The sequence below is a fragment of the Oncorhynchus mykiss genome, chromosome 28 (genome assembly GCF_057628025.1).
Source record: "Oncorhynchus mykiss isolate SJ-2025 chromosome 28, ASM5762802v1, whole genome shotgun sequence".
Classification (NCBI taxonomy): domain Eukaryota; kingdom Metazoa; phylum Chordata; class Actinopteri; order Salmoniformes; family Salmonidae; genus Oncorhynchus; species Oncorhynchus mykiss.
The window spans coordinates 24,811,028-24,824,129 of NC_143049.1; the positions used below are offsets into that span (position 1 = coordinate 24,811,028).

General features: G+C 44.7%; 1 protein-coding gene across 32 annotated transcripts in view; it reads right to left on the reverse strand.

Annotated features, from left to right (window-relative positions):
- LOC110508187 (disco-interacting protein 2 homolog C) overlaps positions 1–13,102 on the reverse strand; it is a 254,241-nt gene that overhangs the window by 114,616 nt on the left and 126,523 nt on the right. For 17 of the 32 annotated variants that reach the window (XM_090224799.1, XM_090224813.1, XM_090224804.1 and 14 more), the window contains exon 2: positions 10,363–10,440. The exons of 5 other annotated variants lie outside the window; for them this stretch is intronic. In XM_090224799.1, the coding sequence (XP_090080925.1) occupies positions 10,363–10,440 (78 nt within the window). The remainder of the gene's footprint in view (positions 1–10,362; positions 10,441–13,102) is intronic. 10 more of the 32 variants (XM_090224814.1, XM_090224807.1, XM_036967147.2 and 7 more) reach the window with 1 other exon arrangement.

Genomic DNA, 13,102 nt, shown 5'->3' on the forward strand with positions numbered 1-13,102 from the left:
ATCAGCACTGTACCTGTTACTACAGTACAGCCTGACCACCATCAGCACTGTAACTGTTACTACAGTACAACCTGACCACCATCAGCACTGTACCTGTACAGCCTGACCACCATCAGCACTGCACCTGTTACTACAGTACAGCCTGACCACCATCAGCACTGTACCTGTTACTACAGTACAGCCTGACCACCATCAGCACTGTACCTGTACAGCCTGGCCACCATCAGCACTGTACCTGTTACTACAGTACAGCCTGACCACCATCAGCACTGCACCTGTTACTACAGTACAGCCTGACCACCATCAGCACTGTACCTGTTACTACAGTACAGCCTGACCACCATCAGCACTGTACCTGTAAAGCCTGACCACCATCAGCACTGTACCTGTTACTACAGTACAGCCTGACCACCATCAGCACTGCACCTGTTACTACAGTACAGCCTGACCACCATCAGCACTGTACCTGTTACTACAGTACAGCCTGACCACCATCAGCACTGTACCTGTTACTATAGTACAGCCTGACCACCATCAGCACTGTACCTGTACAGCCTGACCACCATCAGCACTGTACCTGTTACTACAGTACAGCCTGACCACCATCAGCACTGTACATGTTACTACAGTACAGCCTGACCACCATCAGCACTGCACCTGTTACTACAGTACAGCCTGACCACCATCAGCACTGTACCTGTTACTACAGTACAGCCTGACCACCATCAGCACTGTACCTGTTACTACAGTACAGCCTGACCACCATCAGTACTGCACCTGTTACTACAGTACAGCCTGACCACCATCAGCACTGTACCTGTACAGCCTGACCACCATCAGCACTGCACCTGTTACTACAGTACAGCCTGACCACCATCAGCACTGCACCTGTTACTACAGTACAGCCTGACCACCATCAGCACTGCACCTGTTACTACAGTACAGCCTGACCACCATCAGCACTGCACCTGTTACTACAGTACAGCCTGACCACCATCAGCACTGTACCTGTTACTACAGTACAGCCTGACCACCATCAGCACTGTACCTGTTACTACAGTACAGCCTGACCACCATCAGCACTGTACCTGTTACTACAGTACAGCCTGACCACCATCAGCACTGTACCTGTTACTACAGTACAGCCTGACCACCATCAGCACTGTACCTGTTACTACAGTACAGCCTGACCACCATCAGCACTGTACCTGTTACTACAATACAGCCTGACCACCATCAGCACTGTACCTGTTACTACAGTACAGCCTGACCACCATCAGCACTGTACCTGGTACTACAGTACAGCCTGACCACCATCAGCACTGTACCTGTTACTACAGTACAGCCTGACCACCATCAGCACTGCACCTGTTACTACAGTACAGCCTGACCACCATCAGCACTGTACCTGTTACTACAGTACAGCCTGACCACCATCAGCACTGTACCTGTTACTACAGTACAGCCTGACCACCATCAGCACTGTACCTGTTACTACAGTACAGCCTGACCACCATCAGCACTGTACCTGTTACTACAGTACAGCCTGACCACCATCAGCACTGTACCTGGTACTACAGTACAGCCTGACCACCATCAGCACTGTACCTGTTACTACAGTACAACCTGACCACCATCAGCACTGTACCTGTACAGCCTAACCACCATCAGCACTGCACCTGTTACTACAGTACAGCCTGACCACCATCAGCACTGTACCTGTTACTACAGTACAGCCTGACCACCATCAGCACTGTACCTGTACAGCCTGGCCACCATCAGCACTGTACCTGTTACTACAGTACAGCCTGGCCACCATCAGCACTGCACCTGTTACTACAGTACAGCCTGACCACCATCAGCACTGTACCTGTACAGCCTGACCACCATCAGCACTGTACCTGTTACTACAGTACAGCCTGACCACCATCAGCACTGCACCTGTTACTACAGTACAGCCTGACCACCATCAGCACTGTACCTGTTACTACAGTACAGCCTGACCACCATCAGCACTGTACCTGTTACTACAGTACAGCCTGACCACCATCAGCACTGCACCTGTTACTACAGTACAGCCTGACCACCATCAGCACTGTACCTGTACAGCCTGACCACCATCAGCACTGCACCTGTTACTACAGTACAGCCTGACCACCATCAGCACTGCACCTGTTACTACAGTACAGCCTGACCACCATCAGCACTGCACCTGTTACTACAGTACAGCCTGACCACCATCAGCACTGTACCTGTTACTACAGTACAGCCTGACCACCATCAGCACTGTACCTGTTACTACAGTACAGCCTGACCACCATCAGCACTGTACCTGTTACTACAGTACAGCCTGACCACCATCAGCACTGTACCTGTTACTACAGTACAGCCTGACCACCATCAGCACTGTACCTGTTACTACAATACAGCCTGACCACCATCAGCACTGTACCTGTTACTACAGTACAGCCTGACCACCATCAGCACTGTACCTGGTACTACAGTACAGCCTGACCACCATCAGCACTGTACCTGTTACTACAGTACAGCCTGACCACCATCAGCACTGTACCTGTTACTACAGTACAGCCTGACCACCATCAGCACTGTACCTGTTACTACAGTACAGCCTGACCACCATCAGCACTGTACCTGGTACTACAGTACAGCCTGACCACCATCAGCACTGTACCTGTTACTACAGTACAGCCTGACCACCATCAGCACTGTACCTGTTACTACAATACAGATGCAGTTCCCATGGGTGGTACAGAAAGAACAATGCAGACTCTATTTTGCGGTTTTTGGATACTACGTATTTGTTCCTGCCAAAACCAGCACCAGGATCTATACACACTGCTGTGCACAGAGGTTTCTCTTTCTTTTGTGCACGGTAGATACTAGCCTATCATAGATGATATTATGAGCATATAGTAGTGTAGTATACAGTAAAATGATTAAATGAATAGATGGACAAGGACAATTAATTCATTATACTGTCTGCATCAAACCGAGTATGACTATGATTTATTCTGACAGGCACCTGAACTCAACTTAATTTCACAATAGACTGTGAAACATCAACTGACATTATTGGACATTATTCTATTTTGTCTGGCAAGGGATTGTTAGGCTCAGTTAAAACGGAGGGTCCCAGCAATTAACCCTGTTTCATATTCAATCTATCAGGGGACTGGGTCCCTCAGCCTCTCATATGTTTGAGCAGAGCCCTATGGGCCCTGGTCAAAAGTAGTGCACTATATATGGAATAGGGTGCTATTTTGGACATAACCAGCCTCTCATTGTCAATTACAGCGCAGTGGCAATCAGCCCCTAAACCTGAACCTCAGCATGGAGCTCTTGGGATGAGATGATTTTCAGCGTAAATCCTAGGCTGTGGACACACAGAAACCAAACAAACACCCACCAGTTACTTTCATTTAAACTGCCTGCAATTGTTCCAGTCTTGAAGACAGTCTGCTAGCTAGACAGCACAAAGCTAGTGATCTATGACTGAAGCTATAATGGCTACATTACAGCACAACCCCAGAAGGTAAATCTCAGGTTCACGACAAAGAAACACTGAGCCACTCACTTCCCAGTCCTCAACACCAAAGCTCCAAGCAGCAGTCTGAGCAATGCAGCAGCTTATAATACTGTAGGTAAGTGTCCCATAAAGTGGATTACGTTCTGCTGGGCTATAACAGCCATTGGTTTAGCACTAAGAGACATGATAGATGCAGGATACCATTCCCTCTTTCTCCCTGTCGATCGAGAACACTCAGCAGCACCCCCCCCCCCCCCCTCCACACACACACACCTTAAAGTAAATCAATCTCAGTCTCATCTGTTCTCCATCTGCCTCACACAGGGAAAGATGCTACATTCAATAAGAGGCTCGATGGAGGAGTCTGATCTCAATAGTGCTGCACTCGTCTTCTCCACTGACAGTGTTATTTAGGAGGACTATCTACCGCTATGCTGTAATAACAACATACGTAGACTGGTAAAGATTTCCGAAAGGTGTTTTGCTAGCGCCAATGTGCAATGTAACTGTTCCCCCTGAAGGGTGTCACCTATAATAGGGTTTGAATTAGAGCTACCTGTAATACAGAGATACTGGGTGATAGATAATGGTTTACTGGCAGACAACACTCCATAAACCTAGAATGGCTTGAGTCGAGGCTAGATAGAGAAAGTTTGTTGCTGGTGGTGTTCTAAATGGCAATACATATGCATGCATGTACAGTAACACGCTCTCTGATACAGTAGTACTAACTTAACCTAGTTTTGTGAATCCCCTGATGAATGTACATCTTACTACCCCATTTAGTCCGTTTGTAATGGTCCTCCCCTTCCCAATCAATATCTTTTTTGAGACCAGTACAGTATCGGTTTTATGTATGTGCTCAGACTTTTCAGACTCACTGTGGTGCACTGGGCTAGAAAGGAAACAACCATCACACTACTGGTGTAACAGTCTGCTGTCTCAGCCTTTTATCGACTTCAGGCAAGCGTGATGCGAATGCTTGGTCTCATGGGAGGGTTGCAAAATTCTGGTAACTATGCCAACATTTCCAGGTTTTCCAGAATTCCTGGTTAGAGTCTTCTGGATTTCCTGTTTATTCCCTTCTAAATTTGTGATTTTTCCAAGTGGGAATTTGGGGAACGTTACTGTAATTTGTAACCCTAGTCAGAGGCCAGGCGTTCGCTTCACATTACACCTTTCTAACTGTTCTACAGTGGGAGTGTGTACTAGTTGTTATTACAATCCTGAGGAACGGTTCATCTTCCAATGGATTAATAGTCAGCGGCCCAAATGGCACCCTATTCCCTATATAGTGCACTTCTCTTGCTATCTAACCTCCAAACGAGCTTCAATGCCATACAACACTCCTTCCGTGGCATCCAACTGCTCTTAAACGCTAGTAAAACCAAATGCATGCTTTTCAACTGTTCGCTGCCTGCACCCGCCCGCCCGACCTAGAATATGTGGACATCTATAAGTACCTAGCTGTCTGGCTAGACTGTAAACTCTCCTTCCAGACTCATATCAAACATCTCCAATCCAAAATCAAATCTAGAATCGGCTTTCTATTTCGCAACAAAGCCTCCTTCACTCACGCCGCCAAACTTACCCTAGTAAAACTGATTATCCTACCGATCCTCGACTTCGGCGATGTCATCTACAAAATAGCTTTCAATACTCTACTCAGCAAACTGGATGCAGTTTATCACAGTGCCATCCGTTTTGTTACTACAGCACCTTATACCACCCACCACTGCGACCTGTATACTCTAGTCGGCTGGCCCTCGCTACATATTCGTCGTCAGACCCACTGGCTCCAGGTCATCTACAAGTCCATGCTAGGTAAAGCTCCGCCTTATCTCAGTTCACTGGTCACGATGGCAACACCCACCTGTAGCACGCGCTCCAGCAGGTGTATCTCACTGATCATCCCAAAAGCCAACACCTCATTTGGCCGCCTCTCCTTCCAGTTCTCTGCTGCCTGTGACTGGAACGAATTGCAAAAATCGCTGAAGTTGGAGACTTTTATCTCCCTCACCAACTTTAAACATCTGCTATCTGAGCAGCTAACCGATCGCTGCAGCTGTACATAGTCCATTGGTAAATAGCCCACCCAATTTACCTACCTCATCCCCATACTGTTTTTATTTATTTACTTTTCTGCTCTTTTGCACACCAGTATCTCTACCTGCACATGACCATCTGATCATTTATCACTCCAGTGTTAATCTGCTAAATTGTAATTATTCGCCTACCTCCTCATGCCTTTTGCACACAATGTATATAGACTCTTTTTTTATTTTTTATTTTCTACTGTGTTATTGACTGTGTTATTTACTCCATGTGTAACTATGTGTTGTTGTCTGTTCACACTGCTATGCTTTATCTTGGCCAGGTCGCAGTTGTAAATGAGAACTTAACTAGCCTTTCTGGTTAAATGAGAACTCAACTAGCCTACCTGGTTAAATAAAGGTGAAATAAAATAAAATAAATTAAAGCCCTATGATCCCTGGTTATAATCAATCCACTCAAAATAAGTGCACTATACAAGGAACAGGGTGCCATTTTAGACAAAGCCATGGACAAATCAGCCTGAATACTATAACAGTCTGACATTAAGACCCACAGCCTTTTGAAGGCATGAACAGCACTGAAATGAATGTGCTATCTGCTGCTGTTACACCTGTAACACCACGGTAGGTTTGCAGGGAATGTGATGGCTCTGTTTTAGATGAGAGATTTTACAGCACTTAGCTATCATAGAAAACTTAATGGGGCAAGCTCTTTAGTGAGCAGGTCTTGTGTTCAGAGGGACATAATGTGACGAGCTACAGGAGGTAATGTGTAATGGAAGGCCTCATGTTCATTATCCATGTCTTTTTATGGGCACAATGAGTGGACATGGGGGCATATTTTACTCTAGCCATTTTTTTTACACTCTTGGCTAATTTAAGACATAGTATGGGTCCCAAATGACACCTTATTGCATTACATTTTACTTATTGTATTCAATGGGATATAAAGCAGGAATCCGCATGTCGTGGGCGACCCTATGCCAGCCCACTTCTTGTATGGCGTTTTTACTTTGAATGAAAACAAGGAGGCCTGAGATGCCTTGGGATGGCCTTCTGGGCAAGGTGTGTCTTTGCGTTAAATCCCGCCTACTCGAATGACCTTGCTGCAATGGCCTCGGAGCGATAGTAAAAATAAATTGCTTGCTAACAAACAAAGAGCCGACAAAGCCAACAAGCTAGATAACTTCTTTGCAGATAAACTGTCTTTGTAGCAAGAACGAAATAAACAAGTATTATTCTTGGTTCTTGGAATTGAATCAACTCGACCCTAAAAGAGAAAAAGACTGATCATGACCAATCCAGAAACATTGGAATTCATTTTGAAAGGTGGAAGAGTGACATCGAAATGGCCACCGTTCTCATTGACTGGTAACGTTAGGTAAGTGTTGGATTGCGTTTTTAACCTGCTAGCTACATTAGCGGCTAACCTTGGTGTGTTCAGTGTTCAAGCTGATCGGTGAAACCCGCATGATGTAAAAAAGTGTCTAGGTTAGGCTATTTGATCGGAGAAATCGGCATGATTTAAAAAATTGCCCGTCTCATTAAATCGTCACACATTTTATCTCCAGCCTGTAGGCTACAGAAAAGGCCACATACTCTTTCTACCATATCCTATATATGCTACATTATTTATGTTAGATAAAAACATTTGACAGAACGTTGGTGGAGCTCCAACAAATAGGTCCACAGACGATGCAATCTCAACCTGACATGATGACTCCTTGCTGTCCCCAGTCCACCTGACTGTGCTGCTGCTCCAGTTTCAACTGTTCTGCCTTATTATTATTCGACCATGCTGGTAATTTATGAACATTTGAACATCTTGACCATGTTCTGTTATAATCTCCACCCGGCACAGCCAGAAGAGGACTGGCCACCCCACATAGCCTGGTTCCTCTCTAGGTTTCTTCCTAGGTTTTGGCCTTTCTAGGGAGTTTTTCCTAGCCACCGTGCTTCTACCCCTCCATTGCTTGCTGTTTGGGGTTTTAGGCTGGGTTTCTGTACAGCACTTTGAGATATCAGCTGATGTACGAAGGGCTATATAAATACATTTGATTTGATTTGACTACAGCTCAGCATTTAACACCATAGTACCCTCCAAACTCGTCATCAAGCTCGAGACTCTGGGTCTCGACCCCGCCCTGTGCAACTGGGTATTGGACTTCCTGACGGGCTGCCCCCAGGTGGTGAGGGTAGGTAACAACATCTCCACCCCGCTGATCCTCAACACTGGGGCCCCACAAGGGTGCGTTCTGAGCCCTCTCCTGTACTCCCTGTTCACCCACGACTGCGTGGCCACGCACGCCTCCAACTCAATCATCAAGTTTGCGGACGACACAACAGTGGTAGGCTTGATTACCAACAACGACGAGACGGCCTACAATAACCTCACACTCAACGTCAACAAAACTAAGGAGATGATTGTGGACTTCAGGAAACAGCAGAGGGAACACCCCCTAATCCACATCGATGGGACAGTAGTGGAGAGGGTAGTAAGTTTTAAGTTCCTCGGCGTACACATCACAGAGAAACTGAATTGGTCCACCCACACAGACAGCATCGTGAAGAAGGAGCAGCAGCGCCTCTTCAACCTCAGGAGGCTGAAGAAATTCGGCTTGTCACCAAAAGCACTCACAAACTTCTAAAGATGCACAATCGAGAGCATCCTGTCGGGCTGTATCACCGCCTGGTACGGCAACTGCTCCGCCCACAACCGTAAGGCTCTCCAGAGGGTAGTGAGGTCTGCACAACGCATCAACGGGGGCACACTACCTGCCCTCCAGGACACCTACACCACCCGATGTCACAGGAAGGCCATAAAGATCATCAAGGACAACAACCACCCGAGCCACTGCCTGTTCACCCCGCTATCATCCAGAAGGCGAGGTCAGTACAGGTGCATCAAAGCTGGGACAGAGAGACTGAAAAACAGCTTCTATCTCAAGGCCATCAGACTGTTAAACAGCCACCACTAACATTGAGTGGCTGCTGCCAACACACTGACTCAACTCCAGCCACTTTAATAATGGGAATTGATGGGAAATGTAAAATATATCACTAGCCACTTTAAACAATGCTACTTAATATAATGTTGACATACCCTACATTATTCATCTCATATGTATACGTATATACTGTACTCTATATCATCTACTGCATCTTTATGTAATACATGTATCACTAGCCACTTTAAACTATGCCACTTTGTTTACATACTCATCTCATATGTATATACTGTACTCGATACCATCTACTGCATCTTGCCTATGCTGCTCTGTACCTTCACTCATTCATATATCTTTATGTACATATTCTTTATCCCTTTACACTTGTGCGTATAAGGTAGTAGTTTTGGAATTGTTAGTTAGATTACTCGTTGGTTATTACTGCATTGTCGGAACTAGAAGCACAAGCATTTCGCTACACACGCATTAACATCTGCTAACCATGTGTATGTGACAAATAAATTTGATTTGATTTGATTTGAACAGCGCCCTGGAGAGGTGCCTGGGAATGGACAAGCAAAATATTTTGTGACCCTGCCTTTGAGAAAATGGGCACTGCTTATCAGTGTGGTATCAACGATCACCTAAAAAGCCCTTATCTTATGCCACCGGTTGAGAGATATTGTCATTGTTTTGGGGCAGAATTCTGTGAGGCTTTATGTGTTGTTGTTGGAGGTGCGTCTCGGTCAGTTTAACCCCCCGAAAATGACGTCCTCGTCAATCTGTTGTCGCAGGCGGCCACATAATCATGCCTAATGAGCGGGCTGGCCGTGTGTAGACACCATACAGCATGATACTCAATTACACTCACACACTTAATCTAAGCGGTCTGCTGCCATACCTGCTTACCGTTCATGCCAAGTGGCCTAGATCTGCTTGGATTCAATGTATGGGCAGTTAAAATACATATTTAAGACACATTTCACAGAAGAACAAATGGGTCAGCCTCTCCCCTTCCATCAGTGGGTGTTTGTCCCAAGTAGTGCATTATAGGGAATAGGTACCATTTGGGACACAGACCCTCCTTTAATCATTTAAATAGAAGTTGCGGAAACAACAATTCACAAAGCATTAAAAAAAAAATGCAGTTGAGGCCATTTTTATACAGTACTCTGAGAATGTACACATATAAGCTTTGTCACTGGTGTCTTCTGGGTCAATAATGAGCCCTTCTTCTGACCGGATTTATTTTCCGGATTTATTTGACACTGTAGAACATCCCAGACATCAGTTAGATGAGTATAGCTGAGCTGAACTGCAACCCACACATCCATTAAAGTACAGTTCTGTTTAATTTGGTGCAAATGGGATGAAATGGAAAATTAATGAAAACAAATTGAAAACTGAAGGAATGTCACATCCACTGTTCCTCTGTCTTTTGTTAACTTGCATTACCTCCAAGTGAGAACATTATTAGTTAGGCTAGGTCTGTAAGATTGTATTAGTTAAGTTTAACTATGACTAAAATACATAAGCAAGAGTTAGGCCCTTTTATATTTCAACTAATAACAATTAAATCAGTAATTTCCCCCACTAGACTTGAATCTATATACACCCAGGGAGGGCAGAGAATCTGAGATTATTGTTGTGTTAGACATCAAGCTTTTGGTTTAAAGTATGCAGTCTATATCACAAAACAAAGACCTATATTCCAGAGTCAGATTAGCCCATAACTCTATTCCAGAATCCATCACTGTTTCAGATTAGTTGAGACAGACACGGTTAGTGTTTTGATTGGACGAGTGGTATTTACCTTTACCTGGTGCCTTAGGAAGGAAGGCCCCAATTAATTTGGACCTCTTCTTTTCATAGCCTTTCTGTGTGATGTCACCTGCCAAAGGAGGAGAGGAAAACTACCGTTAGTGAAACGGAAGAGCGTTCTTATTTCTTTCTCTAGGGCTCTTATTCAGATCTGCATGCTGTTACTGAACCACACTATCCATGGCATCAGCAGATGACAGTATACAACAGGTTAAGCTGTTTGGTTAATCGCTGTTATGCTTTGTCTTTTTTTATGCTGAACAAGGAGCAGATGGGTGTTCAGAGCTAGGTTGGACAAACAGGAAACGACAGGGATAGGAAGGGGGGGGGGGGGGGGTGAGAAACAAGGAAGGAGAGAAGTACAGGTTGGGAAGTAGCTAGACAGCTAGCTGGAATATATAGTGCATGCAGTGACTTTAGTGAGTGTCAGTAATGAATGAGACAGAGACCCAGCTGCCAGTATGTATTACCCATCAAGGCCTGGCGCCCCCACTGCCCTGGCCATCACACAGGTAATTAGGAGGGGATTGGGTGGGAGAGAGGGGGATAGGAGAGGGCCTGCCTGGGGGATGGAAAGATGGAGAGAGGAGGATAGGAGAGGGCCTGGCTGGGGGACGGAAAGATGGAGAGAGGAGGATAGGAGAGGGCCTGGCTGGGGACAGAGAGAGGGGGATAGGAGAGGGCCTGGCTGGGGGACGGAAAGATGGAGAGAGGAGGATAGGAGAGGGTCTGGCTGGGGGACGGAAAGATGGAGAGAGGAGGATAGGAGAGGGCCTGGCTGGGGGACAGAGAGAGGGAGGGAGGGGGATAGGAGGGTCCCTGGCTGGGGGACGGATCCTACGAGTGATAGTGTAATTACATATTGATTACACTATCATTCGTTTTTCGTATGTCACAACGATTTATACATATGCTATGATGCTGGTAAAGTTGTCTCGTGCACCTACAGTGCTGGTCATAAAAAAAGCTAGTTAGCTCATGTATAAAAAAACAATGTTCTTCCCCAAAAACATAGCAAAACAACAACTGCTTCAGTAGCTATATAGTTAGCTAGCTAGCTAAATAGCTAGGTTTCATCATCTAAAATAACACCAATTTATAGGACAGTTCTTATTTGATTAATGGTGTTCGGACCCATCTATGTGAAGCTAGCCACAATAAGAATTAGCCACAATGTGGACTTTGCGGTTAGCCTTCAAAATAAAAGTATGTCAGAGACAGTGATGCAAATGAATACAAACAGTAGAATTATGCCATAATTGAACATATCATGCTAAACGAGGTTGGAATGTTGTTATATAAAATATATTTAAAAAAATATAAAAGACAATTTGTTAAAAAACATTTTAAAAATCTGTTGAAATCACACTGGATGTATTATACTTTTGAATTGTATTGGGGGCATACTTATTTCACTGTAGAGCCTTACCTATGCATTGTGGATCATTGACATGGGGTATCAGTCTACTCAGTGACACCCAGAGAACATTACCATCGTAGCTCTTATTGCGGGACTCTGAAACAACTGTGAATTGAGCCATATTTATTGTCAACCTATGTGTATTGAACACTATTCCTGAGGAAAAACAATACTACTAGAGTCTGATAACTCTGAGGAGGATGTTGGGAAAAAATATATTGGGTATTGAGTAGACGGATACACCATTTAATTGATCCCCAAACCTTAGGTAAAGCTGTTCAGTGCAATATGAATGTCAACACACACAATAGGCTGACTGGAGAGGTGATTTCACACAGTCACTGTCCCGTGATAAGAACTACAACGCTTATATTTACGTAAACTCTTCACAGTTGTGTTCTGTGGATGTTACCGAGTAGACTGATACCCCATTTTATTGCCTCACATTCCAACCTTGTTTAACATTATCTAGTCTAAATATGGCATGATTCCACCAATAGTAACCTTCTGCATCACCTTCAAAGCTGTTATTTTATTTTGAAGGCAAACTGCAAAATCCACGATTGTGCCTAATCCTTATTGTGGCTAGCGAGACAACACATGACCCGGTCCGGTCGAGCCTCACTAGCCAGATGAAGCTAGCTGGCTGCTTATAACGTTAGCTTTGGGCAACAGCGTTACGTAGCTGGCTAGCTATTTATTTTCATGAACTGAAGTTCAATTTCAATAGGCGAACAACAAGTGGCTACCTAGCTAATACTTACTCACAAGGATTCCTAAATATTTGCTAAGAATAATGAAAATGACTAGTTTCTACTGGTCATTGTTTTAAGGCTGGTTGTGTTGGTGCTAGCTAGGTACCAAGCTAAAGCTAGCTAGCTATCCCAGATGTTGCGGTCAAACAAATAATGCTTTATTACCAATGCAGTATTGTAAACACATCGTTCATGGCTTGCTTGCAGACTTTTTTGTACAGCTTTGACAGTGCTACTGATAGTAGTGGTGGAGCTTGGCTTGCATGTGCAATTCAGAACACACAACATTCTACAGTATGTTATTGACGTGTCAAATTGAAAGCCTACTTAACGCATCAAATAGTGGGCATTGAATCTTTTTTTTGACACCCAAAGACCCAAACGGCTTTCCATAGTATGTCGTGAAGCTAATAGCAGTGACACTGTTACTGTGTAACTCCAGAGGGACAACATCTGAAAAATAGTGCACTTCGTAGTGTGTACCGGTGCTCGACCAGTTGCGAAAGTCAACATCACCCACAACAGGGAACAGTTGATTGTCAAGTGCAATGAATTCT